Below are 20544 nucleotides of genomic sequence, written 5' to 3' on the forward strand. Positions count from 1 at the left end.
ATTAAAAAATATATGGTAATAACCATATACTAATAAATTCCAAAGGCAGAGGAATGTGAGAGCCCTCACAATCCCCTATATAAGGATACACAATGTCAAAATATGAACATTTTGGCAAGAAACCCAGACAATTAACCCATCCCAAAGAAAAGTGGAGGATCAGAAGAGCGAGAGAGGGAGAAAAAGGAAGGAAGGAGGGAGGATGGTGGATACCCCAGGGATTCAAAGTGTGTAAAAAAAAAAAAAAAAAAAAAAAAAAAAAAAAAAAAAGTAAAATGGGGTAAAAAGGTCTTGCCTTGAAAAGACGAGACGAGCTACAAAATCCAAAACATGAAAGATAGAAGAAATGACCTAACCACATTTGCAGAGGAAATAAAACCAGAGACCACCTCCAAGCTAATACCAATATGTATATTTTTGTGTTTGTATACAGATACTAAATCTGAAGCCTGCTTGTAAGGGATGATGTTCCTTAATGCACTCCGTTCTGGCATTCCTGAAACACTATGGTTACATAGTAGAACATAGCTCTCCAACTGTGCTGTCAAACGTTAAAGTGCATCTAAACCCAAGAATAAAAATTTTACCCAAAAAAAAAAGTGTGTGTATACAGTATATAACACCAATCCATTTATGCAGTGGCCACATTCATTTTCCTGTTTTGGGCTCCATGCACACTAGTGTTTTTTGTAAGCTTAAAAAACGCTGGTAAAAGCTTTTTTTCGTAATAGCGTAATTATCGGAGCATTAGCATTTTATTAGCATTTTTGCCGTAAAAAGAAGAAAAAGAGCTAGAAAAAATGCCATTCGTTGTGTTTAGGAGTGTTTCTGCTGAAAAAAAACACTCCAAGAAACTCTACAAAACCTATTTTTTTTTCTGCTTCTAGACACTAAAGCTCAAAAAAAATGATAATAACCTCTAAAGTAGTGTGCATGGGCACATAGGATAAAACTATTTAGCTTCTAGTAGCAGAAAAAAATGCTAATAATCGCTTCTAGGAGGCTAAAAAAAATGCTAGTGTGCATGGAGCCTTAAGATTTTGTCCTTTACTTTAACCTGGTTATCTAGCCAGTGGGGCAGAGGTCTCAAACTGGCGGCCCTCCAGCTGTTGCAAAACTAGTCCCATCATGCCTTTGCCTGTGGGAGTCATGCTTGTAACTGTCGGCCTTGCAATGCCTCATGGGACTTGTAGTTTCGCAACAGCTGGAGGGTCGCCAGTTTGAGACCCCTGCAGTAGGGTGACAACACTCGCTAACTGTACTGCATGAATGAATGAATGAAAGACTTGTATAGCGCTGCAAATGCGAACTGAATCGCCTCAAGGCGCTTATCTGTCCTGTGTCGTCCAGGTCTTTAGTTTTTTTTCTGAAGGCCTGATGGATTTTTTCCAAGCGGATGTTAGTTGGTAGAACGTTCCATAGCCGTGGTCCTTGGACTGCGAATCTTCGGTCTACCTTTGATTTGTAGCAGGACTTGGGAATGAGGAGGAGGTTTTGGTTCGCTGATCGAAGATTGCGATTAGCTGTGTAGTGTTTTATTTTCTCGCATAGGTATTGAGGACCGTTTCCTTGTATGCATTTGTGGGTGAGGCAGAGGGTCTTGAATGTGATCCAATTCTTTACGGTTAGCCAATGTAGGCTCATCAGGGACGGAGAGATGGATTCCCAGGGGTTTTTTTTCCTGTTACCAGTCTTTCTGCCGTGTTTTGGATGAGTTGTAGGCGTGCAATCTGATATTTAGGTAGTCCTATGTAGAGGGAGTTCGCGTAGTGGAGTCAGGAATTAACGATTGTTCCAACTACTGCTGCTTTGTCTTCTTCTGGAATGAAGGGGATGAGTCTACGTAGCAGGCAGAGAAGATGGTGAGATCCGCTGACTACTGATCCTATTTGTGCATCCATTGACATTTGAGTCAAAGATGACTCTGATACTTTTGGCTTTGGTGCTTTGGAGGATAGATGGTGGGAGGTGTCCACGGGTCTTGGTTTCAGTATTTCGATTTGCGTGTAGGAGAAGAAGCTCTGTTTTGGATCTGTTGAGTTTGAGGGAGCTAGTGATCATCCAGTCGTCTATCAATGTGAGGCATTTTTCTATTTGGTGATATTGGTCTTTTTGTCCGGTAATGCGAAAGAGTTGAGTGCATTCTTAATCTTTCAAGTAAGGTTTTAAACTAGATAGTTGGAGGTAGACAGTTCATATATAGGCATACCCTACTAATGCTAAAATCATTAAAGAGGATTGTAATTATGATACAATTTCATTGACTTGTATGTACAAAATGAATAAACAGATTACACTTCCATTCTTCATGTCTTGAAGGACAACTCCATTTTCAGTTCGCAAAGATAAAATGTGGGTGTATAAACTATACTCACTCCTGTGTTCACAGTCCCTAGATAACCATAATGAGGACTAGCTCAAAGAGCTTAGCTGGAGGAGCCAGTATTGGGCTGTATCATCTGTCACTATAGCCTGTCTTAAGCAAGGACTTCTGGCGTTCCGTTGGCATTGATACTGGAGGGTTTGTTGAACCAGGTGGTGTGCATCCAGGGCAAAAACCTACTGACCTTGAATAAACTTTGGACCAGGGAAATCCTTTGGAAAACCTGTAGACCTTGTGCTGGATTGGGCTTCTGCACTTTTTGGTGTCAACATTTCATATATGCTGGAGTATCCTGAAGCAGAAAGTGAAGTGAAAATGTACACATTTATCTCCCAATTCAAACTCACTTCTGTTTGTAACTGAAAGTGGAATAGCCCTTTTAGATTTTAATATACATTATGGTTGGCCTTTAGAAATGATTCGACAAATTCAACCTCGACACAATCAAGCGCATACAAGTTTGTATATATCTTGAGTGTCAGTGATTTAGCACTGAAGTTTATTCATTGCTCAAACGAGCAGGCTCCTCTGATTCCTACTGTATTAAACTGTATTGTAATCTTATTGTCTGCCTTTATGTTGTAAAGTGTCATGTAAACTGTTGGTGCTATATAAATACTGTATAATAATAATAATAATTTGTAGATACAGTAAATAAAACTTTATCTCAACAGCTATTTCTGCTTAATATGGGTTTGTGCGATAGCACTGTAGTTTTAAAAAAGATGAGACAAGTATCTGTTTTTCATGTTTAGCATAGTGAAGAAAAATACCACTCCCACCATTCTTTTAGAGTATATTTAGGTGCATAAGTTCTGTTTGTTCTCAGGAGGCCTCAAAACCACCCTGGTAAACGCAGCTAATGAAAACAATGGGCATACTAAAACAGATGTGTGTACAGGAAAGGCAGACCGGCTTTGTATTCATGTCACTGAGTGTTTTGTATGTCATGTAGGAAGATTCATCCAGTCTTGAAGGGACTTCAAGTGCTGTGTAGTACTTTTGTTAGAAATGGGCTAGTGGATTAGTGACCATACTAACACATTTTTGTTTGCACCGACAGCACCTATTGCTTTTTTCTTTCTTTTGTTTTCATTGGAGTGCTGTTTTTTGTTCAGATTGGTCACAATAACATACTTATTAGGCAATCGTTTATGCCTCAGCCAAGTGGGACAAAAACCCCTAGCCCAGATTTCCTCTTCAGTGTAAATTACAACAGTTTTCTAAAGCTGGTGATACATGCAGACCGTTTCCTCCACCACACTAAAAAGTATGGATGAACAAGTCAAAATTGCCAGCTATTGTATTCTGACAGCCAGCACCCAGGGCTGTCAGATTACCTGAACAGTGGTGCATACAGAAGTTTTTTTTTACCTTTTATGCATAGAATGTATAAAGGTAAAAAAAACTTTGAGCTTTTACAACCACTTAACAGACTTCTCTGTCTGAAACCTTTTTTCTTTTTTTTTATAGAGTGGGGATGGATTGAAACTTCTACCAGGGCACTTTTAAGCGAGTTCCTCATGGCCAACAAGAAGTGAATGGAATTATCGCTATTAGGCTAAATTCACGCTACCTTCAAAAATAGGCATTTCATCTACGTTTTTAATGCCTCACAAACAACCCGACAATGGTCCTAACCCTACTCCAGTCTGTCCAAAACTATTTTTTTTTTCCAGTTTCCTTTTTACTACGTCACCATTCAATTCAACACATTAATGTATATTTAAAGTAGGGATGAACCTATACCATTTTTGTAATAGAGTATGAGTACTGATCCTTTTTTGTAAGTACTCGCCAATACCAATTACCGATACCTATTGCCTAGGAAGATTAGGTAGAGGGGTGGTTTTAGAAAGTGGGGGGGGGGGGAGTAGGGAGTTGGGTGAGGGAAGGGTGGGGGGGAGAGTAGGGAGGTAAGAGAGAGCAGGGGGAGTAGGGGGGTAAGTGAGGGCGGGGGGGTAGGGGAGTAAGTGAGGGCAGGGGGGGTAGGGGAGTAAGTGAGGGCGGGGGAGTAGGGGAGTAAGTGAGGGCGGGGGGGGGTAGGGGAGTAAGTGAGGGCAGGGTGGGGGGATAAGTGAGAGCATGGTGGGGGGGGGGGGAGTAGGGAATGAATCAATAGGTAGGCTGTGCTGTGTTCTGAGCAAGTCCCCTCCAGTTTTTTAGCCAGAAGCTGCGGAACTATTTGTGTGTCCTTGTGTGACTTCGTATGGTGAGGGTAGAGAACTCGCCAGTGTCCTGAGAAGTCAGGCCATATCTTCAGGCATGCAGCCGGTGCCATCTTGCCTGTCCCACCGACCGGTCAGCAAAGAGATGGAAGTCGATAAGCTGCTGGGGAGGCTTGGAGGTCTTTCGGACTTAAAGGTGAAAGAGGATCCCGGGAGGCAGCTTGGATGCCAGAATCCGCTCCTCTAAAGTTGCTGTGTCTGCCGCTCAACACCTCAGGAAGGCAGGAAAGCTGAGCTAAGCGGTCCCTTCCTCGCTGGCCAGACAAGCTCCCTGTTGACAGCTGAAATGTCATTGGTTGTTGAGGATGCTGCAGCTCCGCTCCTTAAAGGGGTTGTAAACCCTCATGTTTTTTCCCCTCCCCCAGTGGAGGCAAGAATGACATGTTTGTTTGAAAAAATAAAAAAAAAGTGTTTACAACCCCTTTAATGACCAATAATTGCTGGCATTCTTTTCTTTACATTTCAGCTGTTAGCGGGGAAATCCCGCTAATAGCTGAAAGAACCGAGTCAGAAGGTATCGGTTTCAGGTATCTGTACATTTTCACAAGTACCGATACCCGTATAAATGCCTAGCTGGTAGAGAGCGCTGGTATCCTCAACACATTCCTATTAAGGCAGTCGCTCATAGGATGGGCCAGTAAGAATGGACTGCAGGAGAGCCCTCATTGTGAAGGGCAAGCTCCCAACACTCCCCTCTTAGCTGTTTGACAACTGTCTGGCATTCAGGCCCATAGGGGGCAGTGAAAAATGCCTGCACTTTGGTTTGAGTAACCCTTTCCATTGATGTATCTTTGTCCTCATTTGTTTCCTGGGGTGAAATCAAAAAAAGGTCCAGCCCAATAAGACTTGTATTGCTGTCCTGTGTGGGCGGAGATGTCCACTGTTTTATTTCTAGTCTTCATAGGGACACTTTATATGACCTGTAGTCATTGACACAATGGTGAGTCCCCTGCCACTTTAAAGAGGAGTCTTTAGAGAGTATGGTGGGAAGGCTAACAACCTATTGTAACACGGCATGAGTCATTTTTATAGGATTAAAAGCGAAATTGAAAGGCCGTTCTTCAATTGATACAAAGCCTTTATTTTTCTTCTCTAACTTGATTATCAGGCTACTAACTCGCGTTGCCAAGGGAATGTATCATATTGCTGTGCACTACTGACAGAGGAGCAATTACATTTAATTTTGCTCTTAAGAGTACATTTGATGTATGGGTATATTGTGTGCAAGCACCATACGCCTGCTTTCACTACAATTGTGTTGATTTGAGCTCAGATGATTTAGAGTAAGCCTTTTATACTTTTGTGGTTACAAAAGTTTGTGTTTTTTTTTTTTTTTAACTCCTACCTTGTTTCTGCTCTTGGTTCTTTCATCCCTGTCTGGGTTCAGAGTATAACATACAGACATATGTCTATATTTGGCAAATTGTAGGATTTGTCTGGTGTACATGTTTATGTTGACTATTTTAAGATTTGGCATTTAAATAGCCTTTATAATGCAGCAGTTTCAGCTGCTTGTGAGTAGAGTATGGTGGGCTCTATCTGCTGACAGGATCCTGTGCCATCATAAAGGAGTGCTGGACTTGAGCTACCCTTAAAGTGTTTCGTAAACCGCAACAGTAAAATCAGTCGGTATATGCAGTAGAGCTGCACGATTAATCGTCAAGAATCGTTATCGCAATTTTTTCCCCCCATTGCAATCTTCACAAAAGTGTTTCAGGATTCTTGCTATGCTAAGAATTCTCTGTGCTCCTTCTGAAGCCACAGCCGTCAAAAGAAAGGAAGAAAAAAAAAAAAGGCAGTCTGCCAAGAATCACAACATTCTTTAGCAGTGGAACTTGAGTATAAACATTGTAACAATTTGTCAAAGGAATAGACTTTGTGTGTAAATGAGGAAAGTTTACCACTTAAACACTAAACCTTTTTCTGACATTTGTTGGTTTCAAGTTAAAATCACTTTTTTTTTTTGCTAGAAAATTACTTAGAATCCCCAAACACACATCTATCTATCTATCTATCTATCTATCTATCTATCTATCTATCTATCTATCTATCTATCTATCTATCTATCTATCTATCTATCTATCTATCCTTTAGTAGAGACCCTACTAGAGAATAAAATGGTGGATGTGAAAGATTTTACGTCGTGAATAGTGAGAGAATCATGATCTTTTTATTCTAAGCAAAAAAGTTGTGATTCTCATTTTGGCCAGAATTGTGCAGCTCTAATATGCAGTAAAGCATTCTTGTTATGCTCACTGTGGAACCTAAGGAATTAAATCCTCTGCATTGTAGAGCTGCATGATTCTGGCCAAAATGAGAATCACAATTTTTTTGCTTAGAATAAAAAGATCACGATTCTCGCAACGTAAAATCTTTCACATTATACGAAAAAAAAAAAATGGGCTAACTTTACTGGTTTTACTTTATTTATTTATTTTTTAATAAAGTAATTTTTTTCCCAAAAAATTGCATTTGCAAGACCGCTGCGCAAAGACAGTGTGAAATAAAATATTGCAACGATCACCATTGTATTATAATTATATAGAATTTGTATTTATTTATTTATTATGTTTGGGGGTTCTAAGTAATTTTCTAGCAAAAAAAAGATTTTAACTTGAAACCAACAAAATGTCAGAAAGAGGTTTAAGTGGTTAAACTTTTTTCACTTACACCGAAGTCTATTTCATTGACAAATTGTTGCAAAGTTTATACTTAAGTTCAACTGATAAAGAATGTTGTGATTCTTAGCAGACTGCCCGTTTTTTTTTCCTTCCTTTCTTTTGAGGGCTGTGGCTTCAGAAGAGCAGAGAATTCTTTGCATAGAAAGAATCGGGAAACACTTTAGTCAAAATCGCTATAACGATTCTTGACGATTAATCGCGCAGCTCTACTGCATTGTGTAAAAAGGCTGTTTGATGCGGTCTTTTCTGATCCTCCCCTTCCACTGTCCCCAAACCATCTCCTGATAGTACAGAGCTTTGGGGGCAAGCTGCACATGCTCAGTTTTGTGTGTATTGCTGGAGAGTTTGTTTTTTTCTTGGGAGAATGCATGTGGTCAGCACAGGGCCAATCGGCACTGTCCAGACAGAGGGTCAGGGGTCTTACAGCCTCATAGGACAATCGCAGCAGAATGAGAACTCCTCCTACAAGCTATAACCAGACACCGAAAGTCACATAACTGCTATATACTGCTGATGAGAAAAGGTATTTAGCAGTTTGTATTTACTAAAATAATTGCATTTCCATGTTCTGTATACTGTGGGAGACCAGATGTAGTGAATGCAGGGTCCTGGGTTCTGTAACACTTTTTAATGATTAAACCTTCTAGAAGACATGCTCCATACGTGGCATGTGCGCATGGCTGGCCCCAGTGTATCCCTGTGTGGTCCGGGTTCTTGGTGATGGCATCGGTAACCCTATTTTGGTCAAGCACTTTGGCGGCAACATGTCTTTTTTTTTTTTTGCAATAATGGCTGTATAAATGGTGCTGTTCGTATGGATGAGCAGATATATCCTCATCTCTATACACCCCTGAAGAAAGAAAATTGATTTTTTTGAACATCGTTGGGTATTTCCCCACACCCGCAAGTCATCATCACTACGTCTTTGTTGCCTGTGGGGTCGCGGGGTGTTGTACATGTTCAGCAGTACGATTATTTACAGTTGGGATGGAAAGCATTCAGACCCCCTTAAATTATACTTTGGACCATGTGATATTTCAGTTTTTCTTTTTTAATAAATCTGCAAAAATGTCAACAATTCTGTGTTTTTCTGTCACTATGGGGTGCTGTGTGTACATTAACGAGGAAAAAAAGAACTTTCAATGATTTTAGCAAATGGCTGCAATATAACAAAGATTGAAAAATGTAAGGTGGTCTGAATAATTTCCTTCCACCCCTGTATGTACCAAGCATTGATAAGTGTATAATAAAGATGATCAATTATGACTTTTTATCCCAGTAGTTTTTGGTTGCCTTAAAGAATCCCATTGTTGGGAGATTTTGCATATATTTACAGTCTTTAAAATGCAGCAGTTACAGCTGGGTGTGAGGTGGAGTATAATGGGCTCATCACTGAAACTGAAAGCCCACCATGGAATTATTCTGGAAGGTTGCAAAGAGATTTGCCAGTTTGCCCACCCAGTAGTAAATAGTACTTATGACTTCCTATGGGGTACCCCAGTATGGCCTGAGCATCTTTTCATTGGACCTTAAGAGTAGGACATTATCAAGTTGTATATAACCAAGCCTATTCTTCCACTCAAAACTGTGGAACTTACAGAAAAAAAAAAAATCTACATTCTAATTCACTAGTATATTAAATGGTGTTTTTTTCCTACCACACAGGCCTTATCTTGGTGACCTTGTCTTTATCCTGAGTAATGTAAAGTTTTATATTTTGTTATCACTGGAGAATTTTTGCTTGAAAACAATGTATTTTTTTTTTTTTTAACACTGATCTGCTGTGCAACAACAGAGACATGACTTTATTATTGTATAATCTGGGGAAGGGCAAATGTTTCTGCTGGCCTTGTTTGTGTGTGTAAATATAGCCAGAAATGTATTTTCTTTGTTTAAATACAGTAGGGAAGTGTTGAAACCTCTATCAGGCTTTTTTTTTCTGCTGGGGAGATTTCCATTGACTTTCTGTCTTGAAGACACAACAAGGAGTGAGAGGAAATGTCTCTCTAAAGTGAGGGGAATTCCATCTTAGTTGCCTTCAGAACCTTTCTCTCCTGCAAGATTTATTATTATTATTATTATTAGATTCTGTCTTGATTACAATGGTCCCCAGGGTTGATTCTTCCCTGCGAGCACACCGTATACTTAGTAAGAAGTCTAACCTTTGCATCCCTATCCCAAGCTAAAAGTTTGCCTTTTAAATATAGTTTTAAAGCCTTAATCTTACTTTCTAGCTGATTGTTTGTCTTTGATATTTTATAGCTGTGAACTTCAAGAACATTAATGAAGAGAACAGGAGGGAAAGTTTTGGAGAAATCTTCACGTCCATTGACACTTTAGCATTCACCTTCGGCAGCGTGTAAGTGTGATGGGACTATTAAAACATCAGACCACAGAAGTATGCTGAATCTTTATTCATAGCATAGTCATCCTCCCATTACCTCATTTCTATGTTCTGCATGATTGATAACAATAGCTACTGTAAAGCTAATGCTGAGAAATGTGTAATAAGTAAAACACCCCAACACCCTAAAGTGACCCTGATGGCTGTAAAATGTAATTTTTTATAAAATTCCTAGCCCCCATCTAGTTCCTAGATGAGGTCTGTCAAAAGAAGTATGCTTCTGTGTTATCCAAGCCATCAAGGTAGAATTCTTACATAGTAATGGCTGATTCTGCAAGGGAAATAATGTCAGGTCATAGGTCATTAGTTGTCCTTGCTTGTCTGGTGTTGGCTCTGCTTTATAGTGTCGGCTTAGTCATATTTCTCCTTCGCATTTCCTCTGCAGAGTTTCAGATTTCCTTATGGGAGATGTAGACAATGGCTCATCACTGGGGCTTCATGCATCTCGTAGAAGTCGGGTAAGTTATTTATATTAACTAATTTTACTGCGTACAGTAAAAATCCAAAAAATGTATAGTCCTCGAAGCCAGTAAGAAGTATATTCAGTGTTCCTCTACTGAGTAATCTCTCTGATACACCCTCACATTTTTGTAAATATTTTATTATATCTTTTCATGTGACAACACTGAAGAAATGACACTTTGCTACAATGTAAAGTAGTGAGTGTACAGCTTGTATAACAGTGTAATTTGCTGTCCCCTCAAAATAACTCGACACACAGCCATTAATGTCTAATATGCTGGCAACAAAAGTGAGTACACCCCTAAGTGAAAATGTCCAAATTGGGCCCAAAGTGTCAATATTTTTTGTGGCCACCATTATTTTCCAGCACTGCCTTAACCCTCTTGGGCATGGAGTTCACCAGAGCTTCACAGGTTGCCACCTGAGTCCTCTTTCATGACGACATCACGGAGCTGGTGGATGTTAGAGACCTTGCACTCCTCCACCTTCCATTTGAGGATGCCCCACAGATGCTCAAGAGGGTTTAGGTCTGGAGACATGTTTGGCCAGTCCATCACCTTTTCCCTCAGCTTCTTTAGCAAGGCAGTGGTAGTCTTGGAGGTGTGTTTGGGGTCGTTATCATGTTGGAATGCTGCGACCCAGTCTCCAAAGGGAGGGGGATCATGCTCTGCTTCAGTATGTCACAATACATGTTGGCATTCATGGTTCCCTCAATGAACTGTAGCTCCCCAGTGCCGGCAGCACTCATGCAGCCTCAGACCATGACACTCCCACTACCATGCTTGACTGTAGGCAATACACACTCATCTTTGTACTCCTCACCTGGTTGCCACCACACACTCTTGACACCATCTGAACCTAATAAGTTTATCTTGGTCTCATCAGACCACAGGACATGGTTCCAGTAATCCAAGTCCTTAGTCAGCTTGTCTTCATCAAACTTTTTGCAGGCTTTCTTGTGCATCATCTTTAGAAGAGGCTTCCTTCTGGGATGACAGCCATGCAGGCCAAATTGATGCAGTGTGCGGCGTATGGTTTAAGCACTGACAGGCTGACCCCCCACCCCTTCAACCCCTGCAGCAATGCTGGTAGCACTCATACATCTATTTCCCAAAGACAACCTCTGGATATGACACTGAGCAAATGCCCTCAATTTCTTTGGTCGACCATGGCTAGACCTGCTCTGAGTGGAACCTGTCCTGTTAAACCGCTGTATGGTCTTGGCCACCGTGCTGCAGCTCAGTTTCAGGGTCTTGGCAGTCTTCTTATAGCTTAGGCCATCTTTATGTAGAGCAACAATTCTTTTTTTCAGATCCTCGGAGAGTTCTTTGCCATGAGGTGCTATGTTGAACTTCCAGTGACCAGTATGAGAGAGTAAGAGCGATTAACACCAAATTTAACACACATGCTCCCCATTCACACCTGAGACTTTGTAACACTAATGCGTCACATGACACCGGGGAGGGAAAATGGCTAATTGGGCCCAACTTGGACATTTTCACTTAGGGGTGTACTCACTTTTGTTGCCAGTGGTTTAGACATTAATGGCTGTGTGTTGTTATTTTGAGGGGACAGCAAATTTACAGTGTTATACAAGCTGTACACTCACTAATTTACATTGTAGCAAAGTGTCATTTCTTCAGTGTTGTTGTCACATGAAAAGATATAAAATATTTACAAAAATGTGAGGGGTATACTCACTTTTGTGAGATACTGTAACCTTGTTTCCTATGTCCAAATCTAAAAAAGCTATTGGTATACATACACTTTACATTTTGTCAGAATTCCCTTGAAAACTCGCTGTAATACTGTCATTATGAGTGTGGATTTATTTGCATCGCTATAGCGCCACTTCAGTGGGAAAACAATTTTTTTTCCTGTATTGTTTGCTTAGAAAGTCAGTTGACTTCCTGGATTTTATAAAATGAGCTACACAAAATGGAATGTCCCAGTATTCATTATTTAACCCACCAGACTTGATTCGGGGACATTACACTGAAAAGAGAGCTGCATCATGATCCAATCACTACAGGAAATCACATGGCAAATTGTGAAAGTATCCATTGATTGTGTTTTTTCCAGCAGAGTACATTGGTATGGTTTAACTTCAATCCCTCATTAGGAAGGTAGCATAAAGTGCCTGCAAGTTTGTATAAAGAAAAAGAACTGTGCTTACCTGTGTATTCTTCTATATTGATGTAGATATGTTAATATGATACTTGCTCATTTTACCTGCTTCGCTCTCTGTTTTATTGGTTTCTCTGGAGCACAATCCTTAGAGCTGCTTTTACATATAGGATCACCTTGCAGCTTAACTGACAGATTAGATCTCTCATGCAGGCACAATAGACCACTAAAACATTAAATAAATACCAGATATATAATCGTACATTTCTTAAAACATTTTGTTTTATTTCCAACTCTCTCTGTGGATTCAAGTGGCTAGCATAATGTAAGATTTCCAATAGAAATGATGATAGGACTTCAAATCTTTAAATCGGGACCCTCCGGTATTATAACAATAATCCTAAATTTAGTGCACGGTTGCTTGCTTTGTTTAGTTCCACAAGTTATTTCTGACTTGCAATACATATTGAACTTCCACTTTAAAAACCAGACCAAATGATGGTGTCTGTGTTCTCTATAGCAGTCCATTACCATTTACATATTTGTTGTAGTGCAGATAAAACAATCCTGACCTGTCCAATGTTTTAAAAGTCCAACTGCAAGGATAAAAGTAACAGTGATGACGTGAAAAGACCTTGCTGTGCCTGGAAGTACTTATGGTAGTCTTTCCATACCTGTGGCCCACCGTGCATCTTATGTTGCAGGCTTTGCATGGTCCTCTGTCACTCAGATGTCCGTTTAAATGGGCAGTAGGAACTCTGCCTTTTGAACTCTAGTCATAAAATATATTCTTCAATAGCCACAAAGGATATGAATCCTGTGTGTGCGCACCAAATGCCTGTGCAGAGAGCAGTGCTGTGGGAGGGACCCATCAGGCCCCACCCACTATATTTTGCCTTCAGAAAATTACTGTAGGGGCAGAGACGAGACCAGTCACCCTGTACAATGAAAGAACAGGAATGACTGGTTTTGATTACAAGAAGCTCCAGCATAGAGGCAAAATTTCACACTGGATTATTGCACAGATCTGGAAGAACAACCACATAGGTTCAAGTAAGATTACATATATCTGGAAGTTCAGCTTTAAGTATATCCTGGGCTCCACAGGGATTCCTGTAAAGACTATCCCAATGTATTGCACTTTTTTTTTCTTTTTTACATTAAAAACATTTTACATTGGTTGGAAGAACTTACCCAATTGCATGACCGAGACGCAGTCCTCTGCAGTGTGGCTTGCCTGTATGATGTTTTGCAGCTCTGATTTTGCTTCACCTAGTGACTTTAGCTCTACTTTCATCCCCTTAACTTTCACCATATTTGTAAGCATCTCAGCTCTCGCCCAATGAGCCCTGACTGGGCAATCTTGTCCTCTACACCCCTACTGCTCCTTCCTAATTGTTTTCCACACCTGTTGTGGTATCCTTTTTGCACCCTAGTTGGCCCTGACACTCACTTTATCGCATAGGCTAGAGTTTAGCATGGTAATCCCAATTTCTACTTCCTTTTGACTCACTTCCTTGACTTTTTGATGGGTATCAACTTTATTCACATCCCTACAATATTGATATGACCAGGCTGGGCGTTTGTTTCTACATTTTGTCAGATTGTATATGGCCCTCTATACATATCTTTGTACGTTACCTTGTGTCCAATGTATTTTCTTTAAAACCTTAGCCCAAAGCCGTGTTTTCCAAACTTTAATTGGTGTGGCACAATCACAACTTTTGTGTCTAAAGTGATGCTTGTTCTGGTAATAAGCACATGCCCCACCCTCCTTGGCTTCCAGGAACTAGTTAGTATGTTACCATTTCCACTGGAAAATTCTCAAGCCCATTCAGACAGTTTTGTCCTGCTCCCTGCAGTGTCTACAATGGTTAGCTGGCACTAGAGGATGTATGGTCGCCTATAAGGCAGTTTTTGCCAAAAATACTAAGCTGTGCTGTGTCCCATCTACAGAAAAGTTTAGTAACCCTTTGGAAAACGTTGCTATGGAATATATTCAGTTGGCTTATGAAATGTGTCATCTGTGTTTTCATTTTCCATGTGAAGGCTCGTTCACATGTGCATCCCTGTGTTTAAGCGGCATTTAAGCAGTGATTATAAAGTCTCATAATCATACTTCAGTGCCTGCCATGAATATTAGTGGGCACCACACAGTGCAGTAAACACAGAAATGGTAACATTGTGTTTTGTTAAAAATTTTGACGAAGGCTGATAATATTGTATCAGTACTCGGAGAAGAGGTGGATAGATTAAATACCTGATATTTAAACAAATATCCAGCTATGGAATCCATGCACTGTTATTCAGAAGGCAGGGGGCCTGATGGGTTAATTGTCCTCAGAAATGGCAATAAAGAGACTGCTTAGACAATACCTAACACAAAGTTAAAAGGAGATGTTGTTTTGGTGACACGGGACACCTCATGTCAGTTGTAGCTCACATCAGTCGGGGTCTTATAATGTCAAGAAGGGCATAAAACGTGGACACCTTCATGCGGGTATAACCAAAGAATTTTGGATGTATACCCACAATTTGTGTTAGAGTATGAAAAAGCCTCTCTGCAAGGCTATCAGATGTACTCAATACTGGTGCAACACCCTTCCCTTTTCCACGAGACCATTCTTTCCATGATTATTTTGAGCTCGACCAAGCCAAGTGTCAGTGATTAAAGTATAGGAATCCATCTTGCAGAGAATTCAAAAAATGCCTGCTATCACACCACAACTTAAACGCACCTCAAAGCAGATCATTTCCTCTACATTGGTTCCCCACTGAGCATTTCCCTTCTAGAAACTTTACACTATTTCATGGACATTTAAAAAGCTTTCTTCATGCTTTTTCAACACTTCAAAAACACAACATGAATGTCATAGGCACATTAATGAGCATTGATTTGTTCTTCATAATTAACACACATGTGAACGAACCCGAAAACTATAGCTCTGGAAACCAGTTTACCAGAAACCAGGGAACAACCGATAACAGATTTGCTACAACAAACTAATGTACGATCTTTGATTTAAAGCTGAAGATTATTCTGCTTATATTTTACCTTTTTTTTGTTCCCACCCTCCACCCCTTCTCCTCATAAATATGCTAATTACATTTTTAAATAAAACTTTTACATTTCCATGACATACTTTATTTAAATCCAGTATGTTGTAATAACTGGGACTCTGCGCTTTTTTACATAATGCAGGCCAATCATGGCTGGTGGGAGACATCAGCAGGGTGCTGTTAATAGTTTTCTGGAAATATCTCGGCACCCTCTCAGCCTGTAAGCAGTGGGCTGGCTCTTAAGAGAAGTTATAGAAATCTCAAAATGTCTTGATGGGTGGATGTTTGTCTGAAGAAGTGGGTGTTCCTCAGCAGATGATGACCACGTGATGCCGAGCCTCCATGATTGAAATCCAGTGAATAGAAGAGGTGGACCAGGAGTAGTCAGGTTTGGGAGAATAGTGATAGATGATGCTGAAAGTCGTCCAGCCAGGAAATGAGGTGGGCTCTATCTTGACACAACACAGCTTCTAACGCACGTTGTGGGAAGTCTGCAGATTGCAGTGAAATCATAGTAAGCAATTTCAGTTAGAAAAAAGCCTGTGCCAGTGTGCTAGACTGAAGGTTATGCTGGCCATACATTCTACAATTCTCTTGTTCAATTTTCCTTTAGATTTCCCAAAACCATATAATATGAGGTCAAACCTAAACACTTTCAATTTGTACGCAGTCAAGCAGTACCTTGCACTACATAGTTGAGGGTAAATCTAAAGGAAATCAAGTAAGAAAATTGTATAATGTACGGCCAGCTTAAAGTTCAGCTTTAGGAGAGGATGTAGAATCGCGCTGACAATGCATCTCACACGAAAGATTTATTTAGGTCTGTACATTCTATAACCTCTAATGTAATGTGTTGGGTTTTTTTTTGTTTGTTTTTAGTCATTTGAAAATCTCTCTGTGGAGGACTCGGCTGGATCGATTCATGAGAGAGATGATATACAAGGTGAAGACTTGAACAGAAAATGTCATGTGTTCTGCCTAACAAATCTGGTCACATTAACATGATCTGGGGTATTCAGTAGTCCTAACAGTTTTCTGGCGGTAGTTTTTCTTAAGAACTAGCTGTGCCTACTTCAGGCAAGCATTTCCACCAATGTTGGTAATAGTGACAGATTCTCTGCTATGGCTGCCACATGAAAACCATGGTAGTGTCCGATTCTTGAAGTATCGCCACCAGAAAAGGAAACTGGCAGTAATTAAGGCCAGCTCTGAGCTGGTGTATAGAGGTATGCCAGTACTCAAAGCAGCTATGGATCGGCCCACTGCCGTACACGGTCAGAACTAACAGGGACTTGACAGGGATCTTGTCTATAAGTTTCCTATTGGGCTCCACCCACCCTATAGTACAAATGTGACGCGCAAAGTGGCCAGGGAGTAAGAAAGGGGTTGCACTGAGGAAGGAATATCCAGTGTAGACTGACACTCATGAACCGGTGAAAAGTACATGAATCAGGGCAAGTCGCAATGCTTTCGGTGATGCACCCCAACAGGATTTTAAAGGTTGCCAACAAAACTACCGTGAATGTTTTTGCTGAAATGGTCTCTTGGCGTTTTAAAGTTAAGCAGCCCATAGTTTATTCAATTTCCGTTCCTTCCATTACGGGTGGATGGCAGTTTCCTTGTCTGTAAAGGATTGGGGGGTTTAGTTCCACTTTAAGCCACACCCCAGATTTTCCATTGTCAATGCCAAAAACTCTCCTGCTCCCTAAGCTCACCACACATTACTATCTGACTATATGATCTCTGTAAAACAGGTGTGTATTATCCCACGCTCCCTAACTGAATGTGTTCCTCACTTCTAACTTGTGTCTGGCTGCAACCAAATAATTGTCTTCCCACAACTGCAAACAAAATAGAACAAAAAAATGTTGGCTGCGTCTATCCATGTGCAATCCAATTAATGTTTTTAAACCAAAACCTTACTTTCCTCCACGTCCACTCAATATTAAAGATACACTCCCATTGTGTAGTATATAAAGGTTTCACATATATTGCATAATATCCACTTACATTAAAACTTGACAGTGAGCTTTAAAAGATCATCTGGCGGGGCAGCAGCTCCCGTATGCACACAGTACTTTGTCACCCGATTTCCTCCCACGCATATCGTCACGATCACGTGACTTCCTCAGGGGTTTATACAAAGGGGATGTGGAGGAAAGGAAGTCCAGACAAAGCCAGTTCAGTGAGGAGAGAGGAAGGAGATTGAACAGCTGAGGAGCCTGGAATTGACCCCAGCAGGGGAAGGTGATTTTAGACCTGGAAATAGGTCTAAAGTGGAGGCGAGCACAGTGGTTAAAGGTGGTGGAAGTCGCTGCACAATTGTATTACCTGAAATCCACAAGGGTGAAGGAGGAAAAACTGTGGGCTATGAGAAGCACATTTAAAGGGAAAATTATTTGAAAGAAAAAAAGCACTAATAATTGAACTATAGTCATCTGCGACTGTCACATTTTGTTTTATTTTATTGTGCACAAGAAAGTTTGTCACTGAAGTACAGTGGCGTCTCCAGCTTTCAAATTTAGGGGGGGGCACATGGGGGGACAGGGACAAAAGTAGGGGGGCAACTATAAAATGTGTGTGTGTGTGTGTGTGTGTGTGTGTGTGTGTGTGTGTATATAGATAGATAGATATAGATAGATATAGAGATATATATATATATATATATATATATATATATATATATCTATATCCTGGGGCCCTTTACTACGACCCCACAACGGGCCCTTTCACATGTTCTGCAGTGAGCTCCCTTCCTACTGTATTGGGGTCCCCCAGGGTGGCAGAAAACAAGAGATATATGTCACCAGCATATCAAGAAAATATAAGGATCCAAAGCAGTGGGAGAACTATCAGGGTTGCAAAGGTTGTCTTGCCTCCGGGCCCTGGTGTTCTGCCACTGTGGGGTTCCCCAGCCTCCTCTTGCTGTCCTGCCCCTGCTATTGACAGCTCTGGTCTGGCATCTCTTGGAATTTACAGGCTGGTCCTCCTGTCCTAAGGACGGGAGAAATCAGTCTGTTTTTTCAGTAACTGAAAGTCCTGGTGGAGTCCTTCCTGCAACTCGCTCTTCTCCCTGCCAATGAGGATGCAGGTGAAGGAGCAGATCAGGTGGCCGTGGTTGTGTGAACGCTCGCATTATGCAGTGTCAGCGAGCAGGGGAGGGGGGAGGAATCACCCGCAGGAGCTGACTGGGGACTCTCTCCCTCTTAGACATTGATTTTTTTGTAAAAAAAAAAAAAAATTTTTTTTTTTGGGGGGGGGGGGGGGGGGGGCACATGGTGGGGCACAGCATAATGTTGGGGGGGTCAGGGCCCCCTCTGGGCCCCCCCCTAGGGTCGCCATTGCTGAATTATGAAAGCAGTTTTGTGGTTTGAAAGCAAGGTTTTGGTTTAAAAGCTTTCATTGTATTGCACACAGATAGGCGCAGCCAACATTTTTGATTTTATATGATCTCTGTGCAATCAATTTAATATCTACCATAACTTTGTAATTTGAGGACTTGCCTAAACTATGCAGTCAATCACTATACAATCAGGAAGGCCCTTGCACCACAAATTTGTTGGTAAATCAAATGGAGATTTACGTTCAAATTGTTAAGCAAATTGATGAGCTTAAAATTCACTACACAGATTTAAATTTTATAGTACAATTTTTTTTTAGATCCACCAACAACTATGTAGTCCTGATTGTCTACAAATTGATTGGATAGGTATTCATATTACATAAATTTGGTGAATCTAAAATTGATTGTAGAAAGATTGTATAGGCATATTGTAACGTGGTGATCCCAAGGCTGTGACTTGATAGCTTTATGGCAAGGGTAATGCTGTATGAAAGGGGACTTCAAATGATCTCAACTTGTATAGAAGTTGGGCCTTGTGTATATCTTGATTTAGGAATTAAGGCCATGAACATATTTCTGGCTGCTTTTGTGTTGCGTGGGTTGGCAATTTTGTGTTGCCAGAAAAAAAAAATACTTTCTGTTTATACAATGATGGGCCTGTTTAATCTAATAACATATCTAGCTCTTCGTAATTTGAGGAGTATTATTAATACAGGCACAACTCACAAACTGCTACTTTAATAAATAAGTGGATCTTTGTGTTGACAATAAACTTTTACTTTAGATACCCAACTGATTCAATGCCAGCAGTCCTAAAATCCTCAGCATGTGCCATTCTTCAATAGTCAGAGATACAAATAATGAAAATGTGCTTGAGGGTGGGGGAAGGAGCAGCAAATTAAAAAAAAAAGTTCCCCCGTATTTTATAAAATAAACCATACCTGCCATGGTTTGATATGCATACACTTTTCTTATCTCTGCAGGGTAATAATGGTTAACTGGTCAATGTAGCGTGCATATCTAAAGGAATCCTAGGGATGTTGTCTTTCATATAACATTATATGCTGAAAGTCTTGTGACTTATGGTTTTATCAAGACATAGAAATCGTCAACTTGCAAGATCTTGTATAGGTCATAAAATGGTAGCAACAATCAGGTTAAAGGATTTAAATGCAGATTTGCATGGTTTACCTGTTAATCAGATCTGTGTAAATATGTGTTAGTGTAAATTTTTTAAAAAATAGGTATGTGGCATACCTAGCATATTTGACACCCAAAGTAGAGCAGTGTTTTTAACACTCCTGTGCTCTGTGATATATGAGATAAACCTATGTTTAATAATTCAATGAAACCAATGACTAGAGAAGACACACGGGGACATTGTAGTGTTCCTTTTAGTTTCATGGGCAGTGGAAATGGTGCCTTCTTTAAACTGGTGGTCTGTGTATGGTCCTTTGCTTTGGTGGCCAGTGGAAGAAGGGACCCCCTTACGATGATCAGTGGAAGACTGCCCCTGTTACCTAGAGCTAAAAAATCATTGATGTCAGTGGATACTAGGAGACAGTGTTCATTCCTTAAGAACCTCATAGCATCTTTTGGAGGAACCCTGGTTGAGAAAAGCCTCTCTAGAGGCAATCTCAGACATTTCCACCCCTCTTTGACCAATTGTTCTTCCAGAGTTGGGGTGACCATAGAGCAACAGATTTTTCATGGAGAATAACCAATGACAAGAATTTATTCATTAGCTGGAAAAGAGGAATATTTTTTTCTGAAATGCACTAAATATATAACAAACATGTGTTTGGATTTGTCAGTTTTGTTCTTAGAAAGCCTATCCTTTGAAGTATGCACATTTA

The 20544-nt window shown here is 40.4% G+C and overlaps 1 protein-coding gene across 2 annotated transcripts in view; it reads left to right on the forward strand.

The window, feature by feature from the left end:
- The window catches only part of ARHGAP29 (Rho GTPase activating protein 29), a 226620-nt gene that overhangs the window by 137931 nt on the left and 68145 nt on the right, over positions 1-20544 (forward strand). For both annotated transcript variants that reach the window (XM_073593109.1, XM_073593110.1), the window contains 3 exons: positions 9555-9651; positions 10082-10154; positions 16225-16288. In XM_073593109.1, the coding sequence (XP_073449210.1) occupies positions 9555-9651; positions 10082-10154; positions 16225-16288 (234 nt within the window). The remainder of the gene's footprint in view (positions 1-9554; positions 9652-10081; positions 10155-16224; positions 16289-20544) is intronic.

Source organism: Aquarana catesbeiana, linkage group LG07 (genome assembly GCF_042186555.1).
Source record: "Aquarana catesbeiana isolate 2022-GZ linkage group LG07, ASM4218655v1, whole genome shotgun sequence".
NCBI lineage: Eukaryota > Metazoa > Chordata > Amphibia > Anura > Ranidae > Aquarana > Aquarana catesbeiana.